Here is a 23,364-nt window from a genome sequence, read left to right on the forward strand (position 1 = left end):
ATGGTTGACCTGCATGAGCTTATAAAGTTTATCAATTGCTGCCCAAATGGCACACTTACCTAACCTCGTAAATATTGTACTTGTTTATTTTGTATTCTACTATCTCACAACAGATTTATCATTCACTATTGATACATTCACACTATATACTAACTATGAGCCGTAATATGAAAAATAAATTATACACGATATTTGTCAACATATTAAAAATTCTAGGGGCATTTTTGCAATTTTTCCAAAAGGAGAAAAAGAAAAAGCAAATGTCAAAGGGAAGAAAGTCAAGAGACGAAAACCGTTATATAAAAGTCCCAAATGGAAAATGTCAAGTCATAACTTCCCACACCAACAGGTTTCATTCAGATAAACTTCCCTCCGCCTCCTCCTTCTGCTACTTGTACCCCTTCTTGCTGCTGCTGAGCTGAAGCTTTTTGCTACTTGTACCCACCACCAGTGGCGACACTCCAAGCAGGCACCCAACCGTCGTGTGTCGGCCTAGGTGCTGCAGTGTGGGTGCAAATGGCTGCCGGCAATGCCTACAATTTCCGGCTCTACTCCCACTCGCTGAAGTCGGTTCTGGGTTTCAACCAGCAGCAGCTTACCATGCTTAACCATGGACTTGGACACTTGGAGACACTTGTCAAATACTCTAATGCAAATGGTTAGTATGTACACTTGGCTCTACAACCCGCGAGTTATTAGCCGCATGTTTCATGTCGAAAGGAGCCCAACAATGCATGTATATCTATCCATTACTTGGTGAATAAGTAGGTGTGTTGAGCCGCACAGTTTCTCCAATCAAAGCATAGTTGTAACCGCTTCATTTTAGTGTTTCCTATAAATAGCAAGCCATTCTATACAATCCCATTCATATTATATCTCCACCCCTCTCTTTAGCCACGTTGCATGCATGCAGTAGCCTTACATGCATAATATACATAGAAAGAAAAGAGAGTGGAAGAAATAGATGGCGTTAGGAGTGTTCAACGAGCTTGTTCAAGTACATTGAGCTTAGTTATAGCGGTGGTGACGTGGATCTCCGCTTTAGCTTTGGAATCGAGGTAGGAGGTTTTTTGGGGAACTTATCACTATTGGGTATTTGTCTTGTTTAAGCTTTGTGATATATGTGTTATACTTAATGTGTTTATAACTGATATAACTGTTTTGTATTGGAACTGATATATTATTGTTATTTTCAATAATGTGGATGTTATGATAATGTTGATCATATGCATATATCGTTTCATATCGGAGTAGATGGATTTTATTGGTATATTCAAAGATTGAGTTATGGAAATAGAACTATATTTTATGTGGTTGAGTTCAGCTCTTAGATGAATGGTATGAAGTAATGGGGACTTTGCAATCAAGAGAAAAACATAAGTGCGGCGAGCGCGGAGACTATTCTTCTTTCTTAAGATGACCAACAAAATGGAAAATTTGGGATGATAGAGTTACGGGTGTGAGTTTATATAATAAAGCTTTTGGACCACGATGCAGTGGTAGAATGCATGAGATTGAACGTGCAGGTTCGCTTGAATTATTATATAAATTAACGGGTTGGGTAATTGAAGTTTATATAATAAAGCCTTGTACGATAAAACGCAACACTTAGTACTAGGTGGTTACATTGGAATCATATCGGTAATATTGGTGGTGAACCTACAGGAGCCTATAAAGTTTATCAACTCCTGCCCCAAAGGTACACTTGTCTAACCTCGTAAATATTGTGCTTATTTATTTTATATTCCACTGCACACATTGTCTATTTCATAATGAATTTAACATTCACTATTGATATATGAGCAGTAAATTAAGAAGGAAATAAAATTCACAATACGATATTTGTCCACATTTTAACAATTCAAGGGGCATATGTACAATTTACCCAAAAAAAAAAGAAAAAGAAAAAGCAAATATCACATGCACGAAAGTCAAGACGAAAACGGTTATATAAACCCAAATGGCAAATGCCAATTCATAACTTCCTACACCAACAGAATTTTCATTCGGACAAACTAATCACCGCCTTCATCTTCTGCACTCGTACCCCTTCTTCTTGCCTCTGAGCTGAAGCTTTTTGCTACTTGTACCCACCACCAATGGCGGCACTCGCAGCAGGCACCCGACGGCCGTGGGTCGGCCTAGGAGCGGCAGTGTGGGTGCAAATTGCAGCCGGCAATGCCTACACTTTCCCGCTCTACTCCCACTCCCTGAAGTCGGTTCTGGGTTTCAACCAGCAGCAGCTCACCATGCTGGGTGTGGCCAACGATATCGGCGAGAACTTCGGCCTTATCCCCGGATTCGTTTCCAAGAAGCACCCGCCGTGGCTAATTCTTTTGATCGGCGCTCTCGCCTGTTTCTTCGGCTACGGCCTCATCTGGCTCACCGTCAGCAGCACCATTCTGCCCCTGCCTTACTGGATGGTATGTTTTCTTTCCTTCCGATTTTTATAAATGTTGAAGCTTTTCTTAACAATGTGTAGCTTTTCTTGTTCGTTCTTGAAAATGTGTAGCTTTTCTTGTTCTTGAAGATTTGTAGCTTTTCTTGTTCGTTCTTGAAAATGTGTAGCTTTTCTTGATCCAAATCTGTTTTCTTGCAAATTTGACTTAGTGGGATTTTTACAGAAGCACTTCTGCTTGCTTATAAGCGCTTATGCTAAAGTGTTTTTGCTATAAACATGCAGAAATTTTGATGCTTTTTCGACAATTTAAGCATATTATGTTGCTGATCTGATTGTTTGCAAATATGATTTGGTGGGTTTGTTTTAAAGAAAGGTTTTGTAGGATTGGTGATGTTTGAGTTTGATAGACCGATTTTGCACCACTAGGAGTTACTTTATTCTGTTCTGGAAAATGAACAACACAGATATTGTTGAAGAATGTAAGAAGTAGCGTATCGGAAATTGACAACATAAAATACAATGGTTCTACTAGTATCGAGGCATTTTGTGAGAAAACTCACACCTTCCGTGTTGTGCAGGTGATTATATGTAAGTTGGGGACAATATCGATGTTGATTAGTAAACTATGACAAATCTGAAGTTAATCGATGGTGAAATGTTTTTCTATTACAATTGAAGAGTAATCTGCTGGTGATTTGGAAATTTATTCGGCTTTGACGATGCTATTACTCATCTGCTGGTGATTTGGAAATTTATTCGGCTTTGATGATGCTATTACTCACACGCTGCTACTTCTTCGTAAGCTTTTGAATAAATTGATAGATTAAACCATTAATGATTTTGTTCTGGTATTGCAGTTATGGATTGCCCTTTGTGTTGCCGCTAATAGTAATGCTTGGTTTACCACGGCTGTGATTGTTACCAACATCAAAAACTTCCCTCTACAGCGTGGCATAGTTGCTGGTATTCTGAAAGGTTACGCGGGTCTAGGCGCAGCTGTATTTACAGAAATTTATCGTGTTCTGCTTGGTAATTCCTCTTCCAGGCTTCTGCTGTTCCTTACACTTGGAATTCCCGTTCTGTGTTTCGCTAGCATGTTTTTTGTGCGGCCTTGTACTCCGGCTCCAAATGAAGACCCTGCAGAGCGTGGCCGCTTAGATTTCATCCAAGTTTCAAGCTTTGCGCTTGGATGCTATGTTCTCTTAACTGCAATATTGGATGATAACATTTCCTTAAGTGCTCCAATTACCAACACTCTTTTCATTGTAATGGTTCTACTTCTCATGGCCCCACTCGCAATCCCCGTTAAAATGACATTGTATCCCACACCAGCCGGCGAATTGGGAATGCTTGGTCAAGCGGTTGGATCTCCAGGTAGTTTGAACGATGAAGGCGGCACTGCAGACATAACTGAACCGCTACTGGAGCCATCTGGCGTGGTTGGATATCCAGGTAGTTTGAAAGATGAAGAAGGCACTGCAGACATAACTGAACCACTACTGGAGCCATTTGGCGTGGTTGGATCTCCAGGTAGGTTAAATGAAGGTCATGATTCATTGGACGTGCCTTTGCTTCTTGCCGAGGGCGAGGGGGGAGTGAACGAAAAAAGAAAGCTAGGGGAAGATTTCAAATTCATTGAAGCTGTGGTAAAGGCTGACTTCTGGCTTCTATTCTTTGTTTTCTTTTTCGGGGTTGGCTCGGGGGTAACTGTTCTCAATAATCTAGCCCAAATTGGGGTTGCACAAGGATTTGATGATACAACATTCTTGCTGTCTCTCTTCGGTGTTGGAAATTTTGTTGGTCGTCTTGGGGGAGGATTTGTTTCGGAACGCTTTGTCAAGTCAGTAACATTATCCTTGTGGCTAATCTATCTTCAATGTAAATCCAAATTGATGTCCTTTTGATTCAGAGAAACTTCTTCTCTTTGCAGGTCGAAAACAATCCCTCGGACAGTTTGGATGACGTGCACTCAAATCATAATGTTCGCCACATACCTGCTGTTTCCTTCTGCCATCAACGCAACCTTTTGTACTGCAACGGGAATACTTGGAGTCTGCTACGGTGTCCAATTTTCTGTCATGATCTCAACTGTCTCGGAACTCTTTGGCTTGAAGGATTTTGGCACACTTTACAATTTCATGGCACTAGGGAATCCTCTGGGTGCACTACTCTTTTCAGGCCTCCTAGCCGGGTACGTATATGACAACGAGGCAACGAAGCAGCAGGGGATTCATCTCTACGGGACAAATGTCTCCTGCGTGGGTCCGAATTGCTTTAGGCTCACCTTCCTGGTTCTTGCTGCTGTCTGTTTTGTCGGTAGCATCTTAAGCATCGTTCTGTCTTTAAGGATAAAGCCCTTTTACCAAAATCTTTACGCTGGGGGCTCCGTCGGGGTACTTCCAAATACAAACCAACAAGATCAAGGAGCGGCGAGTGCAAGTTGAACTGTCTAGAGAGCCATCATACTCAAGCCTATCTCGATACATCTACATCAACTATCTGAGACGTATGTAAAAAGTTTTAGCTTCTCAAATCCATCTTCAGAACCAAAGAATCAACACATGTGGAGACTCTAGGTTGTTTGTATACAATTCAAAAACACAGTGCGAGCAGCAAATAAGAGGAGAAAGTTTTGCCATTTACCTCAACACTCGGCCGTCCAGCATAAATGAGACCACTAGGAGACCTACAACGGATTCCTTCGTTCGGTCTCACGAGGACATGTCGTATAGGGACAGATTACAAAATTTTCGTTATAGCTTTCAATCATCAGAAAGAGTAGGTTTTTGAGTAATTGTGTATATCAGTGTTGAGGTGTTGCTGAAGCAGAATCGTGAAAGCTTTCTGTAAAGCTAGTACTTTTTTCTAGGAAACGATTTACTTCTGCACACTTTCTTATTTGTCCTTTGATTCCCCGAGAAAAAAGAGAGGTGCGGAAATCACTTCCCTTATTTTCCCCATTGAAAACATGTAGTGTTTCAAGATATTACAACTAACTGATGGGCAAATCAAATCAACCAGTAAATATATTTAGGGCTTTCCATTCCCATCTAAAAACACAAGAGGATGCAGAAGAAAGTAATACACTGTAGAAAAACCATCAAACTTGTAGGAACACACAAAAAAATGAACATATATCTTGTCATGTTGTCGCGGTACATCCCTTTGTGTAACCAAAGCAAACAGATATGTCTCCGGTAGTACGGCATATTCTCTCTTGTTAGGACAAAACCAACCAAACACAAACTTCAAGTTGGTTTCAGATCCTGAAACAGTGCAGTCCAGAGTGAATGATCATCGTAATCAACATCCTCCCTTTCCTTCTCATAAGGAGAGCAAAACTTTGGGCTCACAACTCTCCCATCCAACTGCCCAGAAAGTCTTGGACTTTTGTTTGGGGTCATGATCCTCTCATGCGTTCTTCCATCCAACGGTCCAGATAACTTGGGACTCAAACTTGCGAACGAAGGACCGGTCAGCCTTGGGCTCCTATTTGTGTACATTAACCTCTCATGAACTTTCCCATCCAAGGGTCCAGATAGCTTCAAGCTTGGATTATTATGAGCCATCAATCTCTCCTGTACTCTCCCATCCAACGGCCCAGAAAGCGCAATACTCCTAGTCTTAACAACCATAGGCTTCTCATCCTTGACCTCCTCACTACAACTCTTATGCTTCCTCAACAAAGCTCCTCTCCAATGCTCTTGATATCGAGTTGGTGTTGCCGGAGTTGCACCCCCACCGTCGAAAGACTCCTCCTGAAAAACCAACTTGTTAAAGTACTTGGAGAAGCACTTCTTGGTCCGAATGAGCGCCCAACTTAGCCGGAAAAGCGACTTCGGGTGCCCTAATCTGGTTTCTTTCTTGGCAAGCTTGAGTATCTCTAGCCTATGCTTGGCTACAGATATTCCCATGCTCTGCAAGAACTCGTGGTCGAAGTAGTTCACGTCGTCGAGCTGCAGCTGGTTGCGCGTAAAGACGACGCCGTAGTCGTAGATGAGGGAGGGTTCAAGGCCGGTTTTTGACAGCCATGTGAACCAGTCCATAGCTTAGCTTAAGCTAAAATGTGCCTGAGGCCTGAAGGGTTATGTTGTTATGTGGTGATACATTTATACGAGAAGGAGATGATGATATAAAATGATAAAGTGGGAAGGAAAATAAATAAAATTAAATGTGGTGGATAAAATAATGGGGCCTTAGAAAATTTGGATGGTTGTTGGGACTGGATGTGACATTAGCAATATCCTGGAAGTTGAGGATGAGCTTAACGACCTCGTGATCTGGATTCCGAAAATCTCTGTCTAGAACAATTTAAATTCTGTTTGATATTAGATGGCTGGTCATCGTCTCGATTAATTCTTAGGTGATTTCATTTTCCCAATCTCATGTTCATGATTCAACCCGTCTCTGCCCTATGCAAATACTTCGTTATTCTACATGTTTTAGTAAACAGAAACTAAATCATAAAAACTGAATAGTTCTAGACTTCTAGTAATCACTTGTTCAATGATATAGAGCACAAGTCCAAATTACATGTGAGATTGGGCAGGTAAATACTAAATATGATTGATGAAAACTCAAAGCTACAGCATAAGGTTATAGGGCCCAAAATTGAGGGGAGCAGTTAGGATATTGAATTGGATAACCTACTACCACTTGATGAAAATCATTAAGGCAAAGTTTAACACGCCAGCAGAATTTAGAGAGATTTTTCAACGTGTCCAGAATACGGGATGGTATGTTATATATTATTATACAAGTAGAAAATTTTTTTTTCAAGTGTTTTTCAAACACACTGAAAAATCTCTTCCAGTTTTAAGGGTCCAATAACTTTATTTTACTCCAACTCATTGCTATTAACTGCTTTACCTGCTAGATTGTGACAATGTTTCTTCCCAAAAAGGTGATATGACTTAATAACCTACTACAAATCTGCAACATTCTTTAAATGACATTTAATCTTGTCAACCTACCGTTACCTCTTATCCCCGTAGAATAAATAAAGACAAAAAGTAACGTAGTTTTGGAGAAATTTTTCAGTATTAGGTACATGATCCAGTACATCAATTGTCATAATACAATTAATTGAATTTTTTTCTTCTTCAAGTTTTCAACTGATATATATATATATATATGTGTGTGTGTATTTAACAAATGATATTATTTATACTAAGGGGATGGAGGAGTGGGCTAAGTCGCACAATGGGCTAGCAATAATGTGATTCAAATTCGCATTTGGCAATAATCGAACCTGAGACCTCTCACTTACCAAGTGAAGAAGAATACTACTAGATTGTAGTACTAAGTGACAACTGATTATATTATTATATTTGATGTAACGAGTCGTGTGCTTAGTACAATGAAAAATCTTCTTAGTTTTGGGCAGTGGAAGTCATTTACTGTAGTTTACTGCTCATACAAGAATTATATGCTTATAGTTGTAGAACGATAGTTAGAGTTCATCTACAAACAATTTACTCTTCCAAACTTTGTAATTAGTATTTTGATCAATTTACCAAGTTTTTACACATTAATATAACGTAGGAAAAAAAAAAGAGATGACCAAAGTGGATAAATTAATTTATCTAAAGTGGTTCGAAATTGGCAATAAATCACCCAAGAGAGAAACATCAAACTTAAGCATTAAGTATGATGTTAGAAAGGGAAACAAGGTGGATATTTGAGATTTTTAGGATAGCATGAGTACAATACAAGCGTGACAAAATTCGGCAAGGTGTATAAAGAGTACTTTCTTTCCTGTTACGTTTTGGGAATATTACAAAACATTTAGGGTTACTTAGAATCTTTAATTTTCTATTTAAGTCAACGTATGAAATTGTATTCGCTAGATCTGTTATATTTTCGATTTATGTTCTTTCATCCTCTTGTTTTCGATAAATTCTAACTCGATGAATTTGTAACCCATCTGATCAATCTATGTGTGGAAAATCGACTGAGAAGACGCAAATAGACCCAAGCCACAAACTAACTTTTGAAAAAACCGTTACAATCAGGTTCAGTCAAAACCCTTGAAGTGCCAACCACTGTTCCCGCTCCAAAGGCGTACCCGATTCCGTACCATCCTCTCTCCCTCTCACCCTCTCACCCTCGCCTATTTATAATCTCCACCGCTTCCAAATTTGACAAGAAAAATCTCTATCACCCCTTTAATTTAATTCTCTGTATGTTTTTTCGCATCTAAACTTCAACTAGCTCGCCATATACGTCAGAAACCCTAACCCTAAAGACCGTAGACTCATAGTATGTTTTCACGGGCATCTTCGAGGGGATCCTCAGGGTCCATCCACCGGCTTTTTTCGGATGTTAAAAGCCTCAGCTCTCGTCCTCCATTCAACAAATCGCAACCCTCCTCCTCGGTCGCTTCATCGCCATCTTCTTCTTCTTCTTCACTCAGCTCATCGGTTGGCAGATTTGGCTATGGTGGCAGTCATAATGGTAGATCAGGCTCCGATAACACTTTTGATTTGTTGCTGAGATCCGTTTCTTCGGGGGTTCTGATTCTCGGGACCAGTCTAGGGTTTTCGTATTGGTCTTCTTCTTCTCTGGATCCAAATTCCTACGTTTCTTACGCTGATAATTATCCCAAGGAGGCGGCATTTGCAATCGGCGAAGATACAAACAAAACTCAGTTTTCCCTCTTTGATGGTACCTTGTTTGTTTCTTTGTTTTCTTCAACTTATCTGTGTATCGTGTTTTCCGAGGTTTCTGTTATGTTTTACCCTGATGGATCTCGTCTCAGTTTCATATAGGAGAAGAAAATTCTTTACGTATGAAAAGCGGCTCCGAGATCAAAGTCCTCCGGAGAAGGTATGGATCATGCACTCCTCGGAAAATTGATTTTTATAAGTTGTAATTTTGTTTGTTTGATGATTGTCGTGGTTGCAAACACTACATGCTTGTGTTTTGTGTTGTGTGCTTGTGGTTTTCAGCTATTCGACTACTTTGCATCGGTTAAAAACCCCAACGGAGAGGCGTTTATGACGCCGGCAGACTTGATGAGAGCGGTGGTTCCTGTATTTCCTCCCTCAGAATCAACCCACGTTAGAGTGGGGTCTCTGAGAGGGGAGAAGGTTCCCAGCAAGCAGCAGTACGCTCCTTCCAAATTCTTTATGCTTTTCGACACTGACGGAGATGGCCTGATTTCCTTCCCGGAGTGAGTAATCTTGATACCACAATGATTCTAGCCTAATTGAAATTTGTTAAGATCTAAAACAACGTATACGTGTTCCTTCTTGATATGATCAGGTTCATCTTCTTCGTCAACCTCCTCAGCATCCCTGAATCGAGCTTTACGATTGCGTTTAAAATGTTTGATCTCGACAACAGCGGGTGGGTTAAAATCGCCATCGCCTTCTCAGTCGTAAAAATCTTTCATTGTAATGTACTGCTAGTAGAAAACTTAATTAACTTGTTACACTTGTGATTCACAGAGACATTGATAAGCTGGAGTTTAATAAAGTCATGTCCTTGATGCGATCTCAAAGCAAACAAAACACGGATAGCCACAGGCTCAATGTTTCTGTCGAAGACGGAGGCCTACTCGAGTACTTCTTCGGCAAAGACGGCAAAAAAAGTCTAAAACTTGAAAGATTTGTTCAGTTTTTCCGGGATTTACACGAAGAAGTATGCGATTTTTTCTTAGGGTTGTGATTGTATCAAGCTATTTTTTCTGTCAGCTGATCCTTTTCCTGTCTCTTTTTCTTCCTCTGTTTTCGAATTTGAAAGATTTTGCGATTGGAGTTTGCTCACTACGACTTCACAGCACAAGGAACCATATTGGCTAAAGACTTCGCGTTCTCCTTGGTTGCATCGGCTGATAGCAGTGAAATAAACAAGTTGCTTGATCGGGTGGACGAAATTGATAACGACGCACGTCTTAAGAACATAAGAATCACATACAAGGAATTCAAAGATTTCGCGGAGCTCCGTAAGAACTTGCAGTCCTTCTCTCTGGCCCTTTTCAGTTACGGAGAAGTTAACGGGGTGTTGACGAAAAGTGATCTCCAGAGAGCTGCTTCCCGAGTACTTATCCGATCTGTCATTGTCATTTCTAGGTAGCTTCGTTGGTCATTAACTAGTAGCTTATTGTGCTAATGCTTTGATCACTTTCAATTTATACAGGTATGTGGCATCTCTGTTTCTACCAATGTGCTTGACATAATATTCCATCTATTCGATGCAAATGGTGACGGAGATTTAAGCGCAAATGAGTTCGTAAGAGTTTTACAAAGTCGGGGAGGCGAAACGCAAGAGACGGGCATAAGGGGACTCCTATCTTGCTGGTTTAATTGTGCTGGTAAAGCTTTTGGTCAGAACAACTGCAGCTCTGGTTTCTAAGATCATACATGGATTACCTTCAACTCACGTAACCAAATGTTGTTTACGGCTCTAATCTAGGGTTGGAGCCGAAAAGATGTAATTAGCGAATCTGGCTGGGTTTGTGATTGAAGGATTATATATCACAGCAGGCTGATCTTACCAATTTTTGTAACCCTACATAACCATTATCACTTCAAACTAATACATAAGTGCAGATATCTTTGTTAATTCGTGAACCAATATTTTCTGCTAATGGCGCCGATTTTGCGCAACTGATACGCATAACATCACAGATACTTAGCATCAAGGACAAGATAAGAAATGCAAAATCTAATCCGAAGATCATAACGTATGCTAGCATGAGAAACCAGTATTCGGAAAGAAATTTGATTGAGGAAACACATTCAATGTCTTGACATTGATGGTCTTCATTGGCTATTTACACACAAAAATACATGCATAAATGCAGTGAAAGCAGACCATATCAAGACTCCAACTGATCCAAAAAATTCTCTCCGAAAGCCTAATGCACCGCTAATCGATCATAGCAACTACAAGGCAACAAAAGAATTCATCTTCTGAGGCTTACCCTGTTCAAGTGCATGGCGAGGACATCCCTCATCCGCTCGCCACTCTCGTTCACTTGTCCATCAAAAACAGGAAGCTCCTCCTCCTTTAAGCCCCTCACATTGTCATCTGGCATCGGCTCGCTACACTTGATCAGAAAGTTATGCAGCAGACACCCTGTAACCACCACAAACGGCAGAAACTCCGCACACTCTTCCTTCCACTGCCTAGCCAATAGCTGCCACCGCGCCCGAAGCCTCCCAAAAGCTGTCCCAACCAACCCCATTGCCCGATAATGCACCGCATTAAACGCCTTCTCCATTGAACCGAAACTATCCGCCTCATCCGACCTTACATAAGGTGTTAGAAGCCATGGCAATAGAGGGAAGCAAGAGTCCCCCAGTATGTACTGAGGAATGGAATTCCCATTCCCAAGCTCAAAAACAGGACCACTGAGCAATTCCCTGGACTCCTCCACACCCAAATAAAGCTTACTCTGCCGGAAAATCGATTCTGGTTTCATGGTGGAGGGCCACCCGGCGGAGACATCGAGAAACCTCCCCCCAGAATCCACCACTGCCTGAACCAACAATGACCCATTTGCCCCCAGCAATTCACCACCAACCCCAAATCTCGAAAACCCTAAAACCCCACAGCAATTCGGCAGCGAAATCCACCCGAACGCTGCCAATACCCGGGATATATCTGACCGGAATTCGAACAAGTCCCCCAATTGATCGTTCACCGCCTTACATACGGCGTAAAATGCGCGACAGGCATCCACGGAGTCGAGCCCGAAGCGCCTTCCGACCGCCTTGTAGCTCGCGCCGTGGGCCAGGCGGTAAATTGCGGCGGCGAGGACGAAATTGGGCGGGATTGAAGGGATTGTGGAATTGAGAAATGGGATGAGGAGGGAGAGGAGGACGGAGAAGGAGTGTTCGGACATGCGGAAGGTTTGGGACCAGAGGAAGTCGAAGTCTCCGTCTGCGGCGGTGGCGGAGAGGAAGCGGCTGAACCAACATTCTAAAGGCGGCGGCGGTGGGCGTAATGGCGATTGCGGTGGTGGATTGGGGAAGCAGAGCAGAGTGGACAGGGAGGTGGAGGCGGAGGAGAGGAGGGATTCAAGGGTTTGGGTTTGGGCGGGAAGGAGGAGGAGGTCGTTTTGGACGAGGAATGAATGAGCCAGTGACGTGGAGGCGGTTACGAGGCTGACGAGGTGGTGTTGATTGAGGGGCTTTTTGTTGTTGTTGCCGTGCGTTTGGCTTTGTTTCTTGTTTCTGGCATTGCCTTTGGTGGTGCTCATGGCCGTACCGCCGACTCCGCCGCCGGCAGCCATTGGTGGTGGGACTTTGGGAGCTTGATTAGTAACGAGTCAGATGTTGGCACGCAGTGTGAAAGTGACTGTTATGTGCCAAGTATAATTACTGCTGATTAACATGGTGTTTTTCCTTTTCTTGCTTTTTCGTCCTTCCTAAAACAACATTTTCTAAAGTGGACTTTTTTTCAATGAAAAGGGATCCTCTCAAGATCTCTTCCACCAAATTCATCAAGTTCGAGAATTCGAACTGTTGAAATTTGATCTAATGGTTATAGTTATTATAACTTTTAAAGGACCCCATATTTGTAGCCGTTTGATCAAATTTCAACGGTCCAGATATCCGAACTTAGTGGATTTGGTAGAAGGGATCCGAAGATGATCCCTAACCTTTTTCAATGGCCACTTGGTTTTGCTATATTTAGGACGCTACTTTGCTACTGAAAATTTCAGCAAGAGGTCCTGCTTACCGCCAATCCCGGGTGAACATGTGTTCAAGTTTTAATTAAAAAAATCAAAATTTAGATACATATCCACCCGGAATTGGTTGTAAGCAGGACCTTCTGTTGAAATTTCAGCAGCCAAGTCTTCTTCTATTTAGAATTTGGAAAAATCCCCCATAGGTTAAAGGTACTTTGCTAGATTCTCTCATGAACCTATTCATTATGTGACGATTGTTTATTGTGACAATTTTTATCAAGTGAAATTTTTATAAAGTGAAAATTGTTTATTAGTTGATGACACTACTTAAATTGAAACTTAATTGTATGAGAAAATCTTTCATTACTTTTACAAAAAGAAAAACTCTTACTCTTGAGGAAAAAAGAGAATCGTGAAATATTGCTTCAAATTAAGATTAAAAATTCATGTAATGAATAATTTCCCTTGTGTGTTCATGATTCAAATTCTCTCTTTTCTAGTGTAGTTTAGAGTAATAGTATTGCTTGTAATAAATAAAAAACGTCATCACAAATTGGTACTCAAATAGTCTCAGACCCTCAAACTCACTGTCATCTTCAGTTTGAACGAATTTCTATCTACAAAACAATAAACACCTTTAATTTAGGCCAAATCCATTGCAAAACAATAAACACCTTCAATCTAGGCCAAAGCCACAGACATGCCCATGAGGTGGAGATAGGCCATTACAAAACAATAAACACCTTCATTGATTGATTGTGACGAGGATTCCTTACTTTTTTGAGTTGATCTTCAACAAAAAATGTATTAAAGATAGAATTTGAACCTATCTTAAATGCATTTAACATTTTCATATCACGAGCTTGGGAGCTTGTATAGTTGTAGCCAGCCGCTCAAGCCTCCACGGATGTTAAAATGCATGTGAGAATATTTGTGTGCCCTGCTTATTTATTGAGGGCAATTTTGTCTTTTTATGAAAAAAAATTCACTGTGTCGTCTTCCAGATGTTTGGTATTAATTTTGGCTCCACACTCACGACAATAGGAAATGTATTAAGAATGTCAATGAACATGTTACTGCTATTCACAAAGATTAAGTGAATCAATACACATGTTACTCATCCGAAACCTCATTAGCAGCATCTTCACTATCTGCGTCTGCAACCGGATTAGATTCTTCCTCTGCTTTGGTTTCCTTGTAATCCTTGGGGAGCAGGTTACAATCAATGGTCTGCCAAACTGGTCTCTCTGATTGGAATGCACTGTTGGGGAAAAACGTAGTCATTAGAGCTAGTAGTAACATACATCGCAAAAGAACACACGCCACAAAACATGATGGAGCGGGGGAGGGAGGGAGGGAGAGAAGGAGACTGACGGGTGCTTGCAAAGTGCGGGGCATTGGATTGTAACTGCATACTTGCATGTGGATACCTCTGTGATTGAATTAATCATAGCTCTGCCCTCTGAGCACACAAATCTCACCTGCAAAATGACATATGAAGTAAGGACCGGATGGAGAAATGCGAAAGGAAATGAAAAACTACAGAAATATAGTGACACCATACCTCAGTCTCTCGTTGCAGGTCTGTAAGATCACAAGTAGTCCCGTTTGTATATTGATGAGCATGGTACCTACATGAGCCGTACAATTTCATAAACTGTATTCAATCTCTCCTTTCTTATCCGCAGAAATATTTCCCTCAAACTTGCCCGACACATTTTTGTAAAGGCCAAATTCCATACCTTTGGTATGCGTCTTTTGAGCGTGGATCTTTGAGTGTAGATATGTCAGAGAGGTTCCGGTTGACACCAGCAGTGGCCTCTGCATCATATACACCCAAAACAAATTCCTGAACCACCTGTATTAAGAGAAGAAAGTACCCAATCCATGAGTATTATTGTGAGGTTTTAAATTTTCAGAAAGCGTTCCAACAAGAAATGAGAATATCTAAAAAGATGATAATACGTTAATAACAATAATGAATTGGAAAAGAAAAGGTCAAGAACGTCAAATGGAACAATGACACCACTCTTGTAGCACAACTACTACATATACCACTGTAACCACTACAAGGATGGGGGACTTGTGGGAATGCATCAAATACTGTGTGCCAACCCTACATCAAAGGCCAAGATCACTAGATAAATGTGGAACTAATTTACACTTGCGTGTATATTATCCCACTTCCTCTCGTTGTATGCAGTTATAACATATTACAAAGCATCCAAAAGAAATAAGAACTAACAATAGAAGGATAGAACATTTAAATGAGAGCACTTAACAGGCACATAAGACAATACCTTATCATCTTCCACATGAATTTGTCGTAATCTCTTGTGATAGCAAAATTCATATGACCACCAACCCTCTTGCTGCATAAAGGAGTTTGTTATGTTAGCGTAGTTTGCAGTAAATGCATCATCAACCAATGGGGGCACGGTAAACATGTATTACTGTAGTTTTATAAGTTATATAACTACAATAGTGAGAGTATTAATGTCACGGATCTTACTCTGACAAAGCATTGGTCCTCGAGTACTTCAAGCAGTTCATCCGGTGTCTTCATTTTAATTCGTTTCTCAGTTTCCACAATCATGCTGCTAATATTCTGCTGAAGAACTTGCTTCCCACTCTTGGCCTCCTCCACCTTAGGCAAGTAGCATATAAAATTTTGTCCATTGTTATTCATAACCAGAGACTCCTGGCCATCATCCTGCAATATTCGTACCCAATCATTAGATCAAGCATACTACGTATTTGTGACAAGTGAAAAATTCACAGACAAATCAGCGAGGTACACAGGATCTTATCCATAATGTGGAACAAATAAGTGACAGAATCATTTGTCTGAGTCTATTATATGATACGATACGAGGCATGGTTTGGCAAGGAGCAAATGTCTAATGCATCGCTTATTCTAAAGTACATAAAGTGTGCAATTTTGGGATGGAAACTGTAAACGAATTGATATATAATAACTATTTCGAAGCATGCATAAATCGAGCATTTTCACGATCAATTGGAGATGATAAACTTACAAAACAAAGTATAAAGTCAAGAAATATACTTATTAAAAAAAATTGGCGTCAAATCTTATATATGTGAAAGTTAAACAACAAATACAAGTAAAAACAATGGATATACTAAAAATATAGTATTAGCTTACAGGATGAAAAGGTGAGTCTTCAGGATGGAATTCAATCCTGTATTTTGGCTCACGAGAGCTGCGACGAAATGTGCCACCTGCTCATCAAACGACAAAGAATCAAAGAACTTAAATTTGCAGCACAATATATCAAATTAAACGAACAAACTTTCATCCATCGAGTTGAAATGGTAACAATTGCTAGACAGCCAACTGATCATCAAAGTAGCCTACATCAAATTTGGCCTTCAAACTAAAAGCTCAACATGTATGAACCCTCAGGTACTTTTAAACTAATTAAGCTAGAAGCTGTATGCTTTTAACTAATTGCCAACTAACTGAAAATTCCGCCATTGCTTTCGAGCTCGGAAGCTGATTGACAATGATTGGTAGAACGCCAAAAACCCAAATCCATACACACACACACACACACACACACACATATATATAGTTGAGAAATTTGCAAAATTTGGTAAGCAAGACAAGATTTTGTAATAAAAAAGAGAGAAATGGCAATGAAAAAAAGGATGGGTTTAACAAATTTCAGCAGAAACAACGAAATTATGCAAAGTATGCGGTAAATGTATGGATTTGGGAAGTGGGCAATTAACCTAGGTGAGCTGGGAAGATCTGATCGGCGGAGACGAGGCAGCTCAGAACGTACAAAACTTGAACCAAAAACACCAACACCTTCATTTTTTCAACCTCTTCAGAGAAAAAGAAAAGTTGCAGAAACCAGAGAGAAGCAGAGAGAGAGAGGAGGAGGAGGAAGAGGTATTGAAACCTTCTGCTGTTGCTACGTCTCGAGGAAGAACCAGAGAGACGCAGAGCGGAAGAGGTATTGAAACCTTCTGCTGTTGGCCAATAAGAAGATGCCGCGTGTACATGGTATTGCTGACTGGACTGACTAAGTCGAGGTGGTTTTTTTTTTTTTTTTTTTTGTGAAATTGTTGTTGGGCTGCAAAGCCCAAAATTTTAATTTGGAAGATTGGATTGGGTTGGGCTTGAATTTGAAACTCCAAATTGGTGGACTTGGGCTTGAATTTCTGAACTACAAGTTGGAGGGGTTCGTACGTACCATCGAAGGCAGCCTCATAAGCAAAACAGCTTCTCCAACGAACAAGTTTTGAGATTTGGATCCCATTCGGAAAACTCGCCGCACGATGTACGATAAACAGTTAGGATGTGAGAATCTTGGATCCGGAGAGGATCCTCATCCTAAGTTTTGATGTCTTGTGCTTGCAGCTTGCCCTCTTCTTTCATTGCTATTGTTTCTTGGTCGGATCTATTGACTTGGCTTGACAGCAAAACTTAAACAAGACACAAGAAGGCAAAAATGCCTCGACCACAAATATTGTAAACAAACAAACATTCAAGAGGGCGGTGGCTTCTAGCTTTGCAACACGCTTGTCTTAACTGCTGATCCTTGTTCATAATATCTCACTATATGATCATGTGTTTTAACTTAACAGTACGTTATTAACTTGTGATACTGTTAGGACATTTTTTCAAAGAAAAGTTCTTCTCCAAAGAAACGTTCAACAGGGAGGTGGGCGGTGGCTTCTAGCTTTGCAACATGCTTGTCTTAACCGCTGACCCCGGTTCGGGATATCTCACTATATTATCATGTGTTTTAACTTAACAGTGCATGATTAACTTGTAAGATCGTCAAAAATCCTTTTAAATTTTAAATATAAAATTAAACATAAATAGTACATAACGAAAACTAACTGCATAATGTAAGAGACGGTTAGGATGTGAGAATCCTGGATCCGGAGAGGATCCTCATCCCAAGTTTTGATGTCTTATGCTTGCAGCTTGCCCTCTTATTTCATTGCTATTGTTTCTTGGTCAGATCTATTGACTTGGCTTGACAGCAAAACTTAAACAAGACACAAGAAGGCAAAAATGCCTCGACCACAAATATTGTAAACAAACAAACATTCAAGAGGGCGGTGGGCGGTGGCTTCTAGCTTTGCAACACGCTTGTCTTAACTGCTGACCTTTGTTCAGGATATCTCACTACATTTTCATGTGTTTTAGCTTAATAGTGCGTGATTAATTTGTGATACTGTTACGACATTTTTTCAAAAAAAAATTCTTCTCCAAACAAACGTTCAACAGGGAGGTGGGCGGTGGCTTCTAGCTTTGCAACATGCTTGTCTTAACCGTTGACCCCGATTTGGGATATCTCACTATATTATCATGTGTTTTAACTTAACAATGCATGATTAACTTGTGATACTATTACGAAAAATTATCAAAGAAAGTTCTTCTCCAAAGAAACGTTCAAGAGGTTGGTGGGCCGTGGCTTCTAGCTTTGCAACATACTTGTCTTAACCAATGATCCCGGTTCGGGATATCTCACTATATTATCATATGTTTTAACTTAACAGTGCATAATTAATTTGTGATACTGTTACGACGTTTAATTATAGAATAATACTTCTCCACATGTGTATCACATTCTAGAAACGTCTTAGAAGTATACTTTAGTTTATAGAGGGTCCCCCAACAGGCTGTCTTAATTCCTAAAAAGGCCACTACTTCTTGTCTTGTAATTGTCCATGTGATTTGCCTTGCCACTCGCCGAGTCTGCAAAAACTTTCTTATGCTTTGTGATTTTGGCAGTTGAACTTGGCCCGCCATATTTGATAGTTAGTTACTTTCCTTCACATGCCCACTCAGCCACGTGGGCAACACTCTGGCAAAAAGTTGAGGTTGCCCACTTTTTCCAGTTGCATGCTTTTCCTCCTGAAATGACTATTTTACCCCTCCATCGTATTCTTCTCCGTATTTTTGCTTTTTCTCCTTTTTTTTAAAATATTTTTTGTTAGCCAAATATTAAATAATAAATTTAAAAAAAAAAAAAACAACAACAAGCAAACAGAAGTCAATTGCAAATCCAAGCAGCTCAATGGTTCTGGATCTCTGGCCATAGCTAATTGAAAGAGAAATTTTCAATGTGTCGAAAAAACAATTTGATACATCAAACATCATAATAAAAGAAATTATAACTTCTTTTCAATATTCAATTATTTGTACTATGATACTTGTTATACCGAGCTGGATTAACGGCACATTGAAAAATCTCTCTAATCAAATAGCCCCAAGAAACTTGGAAATCACGGAAACAAGGGGCCCACCATCTTAAATTTTTTAATTCCTTACTCTTATTTTTTTTGTAATTTCAATATTATATTTTGATGAAATACAAAGAAGATGAAATTACAAGTTATCAGATTCTTCGTCTCTCTGGTTTTGTGGCGTACACGTTAAGCAGTGAACAAAGGCAAAAATCGTGTCTTCCCGCATAACAAAAGGAGCCAACGGACATTGGTCGGTTTTCTTTTCCCCTTCCATTTCTGGCAACATCCCGTTCGCCCAGAGAATTTTCTCTCCTTTTCTCGGCTGAGATTTTCCTGGAAACGCCGGAGCTTTCATTTCCCAGATAAGTTTCTCTCTCCCCAGAAGCTTGGTTTTTCTCAAAGCTTGCTTTTTGAGCTGAATTGGGGGCCGGCTGCTTCTCTTTCGGTTGGGATTTGTTTTAATTTGGTGGGCAGTGACAAATCCTAATTTGGAGGGAAAAAGTTGATGAATTTGTCATTTTTATGGTTGGGGAAAGATATCCCAGTTGAGCTTTCAAGGTAGTAGCTTCAGATTTTCCAGGAGGAGGTTTTTTGGGTGCATTTGGCTTCTGGGAAAAGTGCTTTTCTTTTGCTTCTGGTATGCTGCTCTGTGTGTTTCTGATTTGTTTTGTTGTTGCATGAGTGAATCGTGAGAAACTGTTTTGTGTTGAATTGAGTTTTGGGCTTGGATTCGTTTATCTTGTGCAAAGGACTTGTTTGTTTCTCGGGAAAGTTGGGGAAACAGGATATTAGTGGTTTTAATAAGTTTTGTTTCCCTGTTTACTTAATTGGATCAGGTACTGAGTTTTGAGCATTGAGGTCTGTAGTGAGATTACGTTTGAGTTTTCGGTGTAGCTCAAACGTATTGTCTGAGTTGTTGAGTTTATGATGGGGAAGCAAAGAGGAAAAAAGAAGAAAAATGCAGGAGAAATTTCAGGTGATAGTTCGAATCAAAGCGAAGTCGGGGATACTAGCCCGGAAGCCAATGATAAGGACACAGAAGCTTTCATCTCGATGTCTCAAGAACTGAAGGACGAGGGGAACAAGTTGTTTCAGAAGAGGGATGTTGAAGGAGCTTTGTTGAAATATGAGAAAGCCCTCAAACTGCTTCCGAGAAACCATATCGATGTATCCTATCTTAGGAGTAACATGGCAGCGTGCTATATGCAGATGGGGTTGAATGAGTACCCGAGGGCTATCAATGAGTGTAATTTGGTGCTTGAAGTCACGCCTACGTACAGTAAGGCGCTGTTGAAGAGGGCAAAGTGTTACGAGGCTTTGAATAGGTTGGATTTGGCTCTGAGAGATGTTGGCACTGTCTTGAACCTGGAGCCAAAAAATGTCATGGCAATGGAGATCGCAGAACGGGTGAAAAACGTACTTGAGGAGAAGGGGTTGAGGGTGAATGACACAGTAATTGAGTTGCCTCTGGATTATGTTGAACCAAGTCATGCTTTGCAGCCAGGGAAAGTAATGAAGTTGAAGAGTCGGAAGAAGAAGAAGGGAAAAAAAGATGCTGGGATGAAGTCCGAGGAGAATTTTGAGGAGAAGGCTGAGGAGAAGATCGAGGAAAAGAAGGCTGTGGACGTAGCTGAGGAAGAGAAGTCTGTGGAAATAGCTGAAGACAAGAAGGATGTGGAAATAACCGAGGAAAAGAAGGTAGAGGTCAAGGTAGTTGTGGAGGAGACAATCAGCAGCATAAAGGAAGAAGGGCCTAAAAGAAGTGTGAAATTGGTATTTGGAGAGGATATAAGATGGGCTCAGTTGCCTGTATATTGCACCCTCCTGCAACTAAGAGAGGTTGTTCGTGACCGGTTTCCAAGCTCCAAAGCAGTTCTTATCAAGTATAGAGACCAAGAAGGTGATTTGGTCACAATAACTAGTAACGAAGAGCTGAGATGGGCTGAAGGATCAACAGAATCGGAAGGGTCTGTCAGGCTTTACGTAGTGGAAGTTAACCCCAAGCAGGATCCCTTCTTCGAGAAACTGGAAATCGAGGAAAACAGGCAACATAGCGTAGCTGAGAATGGCGTGGTAAAACACAAGGATACAAAGAGGCCACCTTGCATTGAGGATTGGATAATCAGTTTTTCTCAGCTGTTCAAGAACTATGCCGGGATTGAATCTGATGCATACTTGGATCTTCATGAATTTGGCATGAAGCTTTATTCGGAGGCAATGGAGGAGACAATCACGAGTGAAGAAGCACAGGACCTGTTTGACATAGCAGGAATGAAGTTCCAAGAAATGGGAGCTTTAGCTCTGTTCAACTGGGGAAATGTTCACATGGCCAGGGCGAGGAAGAAGGTGTATTTCACCGAAGATCCTTCGAAAGAATCTATCATTTCAAATATCAAAAGTGCATACGATTGGGCACAGAAAGAATACATACAAGCAGGAAGGAGATACGAAGAAGCACTGCAGATCAAACCAGACTTTTATGAAGGCTATCTGGCCCTCGGGCAGCAGCAGTTTGAACAGGCAAAACTTTCTTGGTATTATGCTATTAGCAGCAATGTTGATCTGGAGACGTGGCCTTCCACAGAGGTTCTGCGACTTTATAACTACGCCGAAGACAATATGGAAAAAGGCATGCAGCTGTTTGAGGAATTGGAAGAGCAACGCCTGACTGAACCGTCCTGTCCAAGTAGTGTCAAGACTCAGGTGCAGAAAATGGGTTTGAACGGAATTTTCAAAGACGTATCATCAAATGAAGCTGCAGACCAGGCTACAAGCATGAGGTGTCAGATCAATCTCCTATGGGGCACTATGCTCTACGAGCGATCTATTGTTGAATTCAAGTTAGGACTACCTGTATGGAACGAATGTTTGGAAGTCGCAGTTGAAAAATTTGGGCTCGCCGGGGCTTCACCAACAGATATAGCAGTCATGCTCAAAAACCACTCTTCAAATGATAATGCATTAGAAGGTGAAACGACTCAAAGTTTTGCACTCCGAAACTAAATCATTTGCTGCCATTTCTTTTAATTACCTTAGACATTTAAGTAGCTCATTTTTCTGTTGTTGCAGGTCTGGGGTTCAAAATTGACGAGATAGTTCAAGCTTGGAACGAGATGCAAGAAGCGAAAAAGTGGCAGACTGGAATTCCATCATTCCGGTTAGAACCATTACTGCGAAGACGAGTTTCCAGAATTTATTCTGCCTTGGAGCATGCTTGAGCTTCACGGTATCAGGTTTGGGTGCTTGAAAATGTAGCATTGCACTAGACACTTTCACAACCATGTTCCCACGGGTTGGATCATATAATCATGCACATTGAGGTTGGCATGATCTGATTTCTTTACATCTTGAATTCGTTCTATTTCTTTTGGTTGCTTTTCGTGTCACGCTTAAAACTTCGTGTACAAATTCATCGTTGAGTAATTCACAGTGGCTCGCCGCTCGTCTGTTTTGCAGGTTTTCTTGCTACTGCCCTGTAAACTACATTCAGGCTTCTAGCTATGATCTATTAGTTTTATACACAGTGGATAGTTTGTGGATTCAAATTCTGATGTGAGTAGATTGTTCAGAAACCAAGTTCTTTTCTTTCTCTTTCGATCGTAAGGAGGGTCGGAGGTGAAGTTGCAGATCTTCATTTTAGTCAGTTTCTGCGTTCATCTGCTTCGCTTTACAGTTTCTGTCCGAATATTTGTACTTGTTACTGAAGTGTCGACGTCGACGACGGCATGTTCTTGATTGTATTTTTTGTGAAATCCATGTTATTTTGGGGTTTAATTCAACATTAATTTGATAAATGTAGTGTGTTTTAGGGGGAAAATTTGTACCGGAATACGAGGTTCATGTTACAAACATCACTTCCTTATTTGTTCTTCCTCTACTTGGTGCGATGGCAAGTGCCTTCGCCCATGAGCGGTAGGTCTCGGGTTCGAGACTTGGGAGTAGCCTCTCCATAAATGGGGTAAGGCTAGCCGACATTCACCTCTCCCAGACCCTGCGTAAAGCGGGAGCCTTGTGCACTGGGTACGACCTTTTTTTTTATTGCGTAGGTAAAAGATCTTGCGAAAACTCAATAATTTTATTTTTCAAA

The 23,364-nt window shown here is 40.7% G+C and overlaps 6 protein-coding genes across 6 annotated transcripts; 3 read left to right on the top strand and 3 right to left on the bottom strand.

The window, feature by feature from the left end:
• Nucleotides 1-1,895: 1,895 nt before the first annotated feature.
• Nucleotides 1,896-5,287, top strand: LOC126599555 (protein NUCLEAR FUSION DEFECTIVE 4-like). The gene is made up of 4 exons (XM_050265950.1): nucleotides 1,896-2,423; nucleotides 3,259-3,853; nucleotides 3,932-4,241; nucleotides 4,332-5,287. The coding sequence occupies exons 1-4, from the start codon at nucleotides 2,100-2,102 to the stop codon at nucleotides 4,843-4,845; spliced, it is 1,743 nt and encodes a 580-aa protein (XP_050121907.1). The 5' UTR covers nucleotides 1,896-2,099; the 3' UTR covers nucleotides 4,846-5,287.
• Nucleotides 5,288-5,401: 114 nt separating this feature from the next.
• Nucleotides 5,402-6,514, bottom strand: LOC126599538 (uncharacterized). Its single transcript, XM_050265933.1, has one exon. It carries the CDS (start codon nucleotides 6,445-6,447, stop codon nucleotides 5,650-5,652), a length of 798 nt encoding a protein of 265 aa, XP_050121890.1. The 5' UTR covers nucleotides 6,448-6,514; the 3' UTR covers nucleotides 5,402-5,649.
• A 2,009-nt stretch (nucleotides 6,515-8,523) lies between these two features.
• Nucleotides 8,524-10,969, top strand: LOC126613819 (calcium uptake protein, mitochondrial-like). Its single transcript, XM_050281423.1, has 7 exons — nucleotides 8,524-9,067; nucleotides 9,162-9,229; nucleotides 9,352-9,575; nucleotides 9,668-9,751; nucleotides 9,853-10,045; nucleotides 10,148-10,444; nucleotides 10,544-10,969. The coding sequence occupies exons 1-7, from the start codon at nucleotides 8,665-8,667 to the stop codon at nucleotides 10,757-10,759; spliced, it is 1,485 nt and encodes a 494-aa protein (XP_050137380.1). The 5' UTR covers nucleotides 8,524-8,664; the 3' UTR covers nucleotides 10,760-10,969.
• Nucleotides 10,970-11,112: 143 nt separating this feature from the next.
• LOC126613820 (protein ANTAGONIST OF LIKE HETEROCHROMATIN PROTEIN 1-like) lies at nucleotides 11,113-12,799 on the bottom strand. Its single transcript, XM_050281424.1, has one exon. The coding sequence runs from the start codon at nucleotides 12,642-12,644 to the stop codon at nucleotides 11,313-11,315; it is 1,332 nt and encodes a 443-aa protein (XP_050137381.1). The 5' UTR covers nucleotides 12,645-12,799; the 3' UTR covers nucleotides 11,113-11,312.
• A 1,276-nt stretch (nucleotides 12,800-14,075) lies between these two features.
• Nucleotides 14,076-17,017, bottom strand: LOC126613829 (protein OS-9 homolog). Its single transcript, XM_050281438.1, has 8 exons — nucleotides 16,800-17,017; nucleotides 16,210-16,286; nucleotides 15,556-15,756; nucleotides 15,344-15,415; nucleotides 14,786-14,901; nucleotides 14,608-14,674; nucleotides 14,418-14,524; nucleotides 14,076-14,304 (listed from the first exon to the last, which is right to left on the bottom strand). Exons 1-8 carry the CDS (start codon nucleotides 16,882-16,884, stop codon nucleotides 14,157-14,159), a joined length of 873 nt encoding a protein of 290 aa, XP_050137395.1. The 5' UTR covers nucleotides 16,885-17,017; the 3' UTR covers nucleotides 14,076-14,156.
• Nucleotides 17,018-19,411: 2,394 nt separating this feature from the next.
• Nucleotides 19,412-23,128, top strand: LOC126591437 (protein PHOX1-like). Its single transcript, XM_050257117.1, has 4 exons — nucleotides 19,412-19,914; nucleotides 20,114-22,245; nucleotides 22,347-22,597; nucleotides 22,734-23,128. The coding sequence occupies exons 2-3, from the start codon at nucleotides 20,202-20,204 to the stop codon at nucleotides 22,493-22,495; spliced, it is 2,193 nt and encodes a 730-aa protein (XP_050113074.1). The 5' UTR covers nucleotides 19,412-19,914; nucleotides 20,114-20,201; the 3' UTR covers nucleotides 22,496-22,597; nucleotides 22,734-23,128.
• The last annotated feature ends 236 nt before the right edge of the window (nucleotides 23,129-23,364 follow it).

Source organism: Malus sylvestris, chromosome 2 (assembly GCF_916048215.2).
Source record: "Malus sylvestris chromosome 2, drMalSylv7.2, whole genome shotgun sequence".
NCBI lineage: Eukaryota > Viridiplantae > Streptophyta > Magnoliopsida > Rosales > Rosaceae > Malus > Malus sylvestris.

Bases quoted from the DNA above. Each gene is read 5' to 3' on its own strand.
- LOC126599555 (XM_050265950.1), top strand. From the start codon at position 2,100: ATGGCGGCACTCGCAGCAGGCACCCGACGGCCGTGGGTCGGCCTAGGA. The intron at 2,424-3,258 runs GTATGTTTTCTT...CTGGTATTGCAG, and splicing joins TGCCCCTGCCTTACTGGATG to TTATGGATTGCCCTTTGTGT. The intron at 4,242-4,331 runs GTCAGTAACATT...TTCTCTTTGCAG, and splicing joins GTTTCGGAACGCTTTGTCAA to GTCGAAAACAATCCCTCGGA.
- LOC126599538 (XM_050265933.1), bottom strand. From the start codon at position 6,447: ATGGACTGGTTCACATGGCTGTCAAAAACCGGCCTTGAACCCTCCCTC.
- LOC126613819 (XM_050281423.1), top strand. From the start codon at position 8,665: ATGTTTTCACGGGCATCTTCGAGGGGATCCTCAGGGTCCATCCACCGG. The intron at 9,230-9,351 runs GTATGGATCATG...TGTGGTTTTCAG, and splicing joins ATCAAAGTCCTCCGGAGAAG to CTATTCGACTACTTTGCATC. The intron at 10,046-10,147 runs GTATGCGATTTT...CGAATTTGAAAG, and splicing joins TCCGGGATTTACACGAAGAA to ATTTTGCGATTGGAGTTTGC.
- LOC126613820 (XM_050281424.1), bottom strand. From the start codon at position 12,644: ATGGCTGCCGGCGGCGGAGTCGGCGGTACGGCCATGAGCACCACCAAA.
- LOC126613829 (XM_050281438.1), bottom strand. From the start codon at position 16,884: ATGAAGGTGTTGGTGTTTTTGGTTCAAGTTTTGTACGTTCTGAGCTGC. The intron at 15,757-16,209 runs GTAAGCTAATAC...CGAATATTGCAG, and splicing joins AAGACTCACCTTTTCATCCT to GATGATGGCCAGGAGTCTCT. The intron at 14,305-14,417 runs GTCAGTCTCCTT...TTTCCCCAACAG, and splicing joins CCCGCACTTTGCAAGCACCC to TGCATTCCAATCAGAGAGAC.
- LOC126591437 (XM_050257117.1), top strand. From the start codon at position 20,202: ATGATGGGGAAGCAAAGAGGAAAAAAGAAGAAAAATGCAGGAGAAATT. The intron at 22,246-22,346 runs GTGAAACGACTC...CTGTTGTTGCAG, and splicing joins AAATGATAATGCATTAGAAG to GTCTGGGGTTCAAAATTGAC.